General features: G+C 32.2%; 1 protein-coding gene across 1 annotated transcript in view; it reads right to left on the bottom strand.

The window, feature by feature from the left end:
- Nucleotides 1–642: 642 nt before the first annotated feature.
- LOC107465817 (uncharacterized) overlaps nt 643–743 on the bottom strand; it is an 18,825-nt gene continuing 18,724 nt past the window's right edge. The window contains exon 3 of the mRNA XM_016084793.1: nt 643–663. Coding sequence (XP_015940279.1) covers nt 643–663 — 21 coding nt within the window. The remainder of the gene's footprint in view (nt 664–743) is intronic.

Below are 743 nucleotides of genomic sequence, written 5' to 3'. Positions count from 1 at the left end.
TTACCAATTCATGCAATAAATTTCATGAGATTCATTCATACTCATTCATATATGCATTCCTTAAATCATTTGCATGAATTTGGCTAGAATTAACATGTTCCTTGATATCATCATGCATGGAAACAAAACTCATAAAAGGACTTGTTTATTTAGAGAAAATGAGTAAAATCAAGCTAAAATCAACTAAACTAACTAGCTAATATATCAAATATGCAATTGCATCACAACACCAAACTTAAAGTATTGCTTGTCCTCAAGCAAAATATAAAGGACTTTGTCACAAGAATTTAGGATGTAGGACTTGAATGTTCTTCCAGAGAGTAATTTCTTATTGAGCATGTCATCCTCATTTGTGTGGTCATTAATTTATTGTAATTGAACACAACTATTCAACTTTTTCAATTAAAATGCTTGCTTCACTACTAAATTGGTTAACTTCACTAGACTTCTTTCATACCTTAGCACATGATCCTTGAACCAAATTTTTTCTGCTTATTTCTTTTTCCTTCTTTTTTTCTTTCCCCTTTTTTTTTCAATTAAGCTCGAAATCTTGTCTTAAGGCGGCTCTTTAGCATAAGCTTTCAATCAACAATCCCAAACCAGTTGGTTCAAGATGTTAAGTGTTGAGACACTCTTAAAGATTTACTCACTCAAGCCTCTTTCCTTAACACATTCAGTCACAGGCATATAACATTGAAATTTTTGTTTGGATAGTGGTGTCCAGCACCTCTTTGGGTTGCTAA

This window comes from Arachis duranensis, chromosome 9 (genome assembly GCF_000817695.3).
Source record: "Arachis duranensis cultivar V14167 chromosome 9, aradu.V14167.gnm2.J7QH, whole genome shotgun sequence".
Classification (NCBI taxonomy): domain Eukaryota; kingdom Viridiplantae; phylum Streptophyta; class Magnoliopsida; order Fabales; family Fabaceae; genus Arachis; species Arachis duranensis.
The sequence above is the reverse complement of the archived record's forward strand: the minus strand, read 5'-3'. Positions and strand labels throughout refer to the sequence as shown.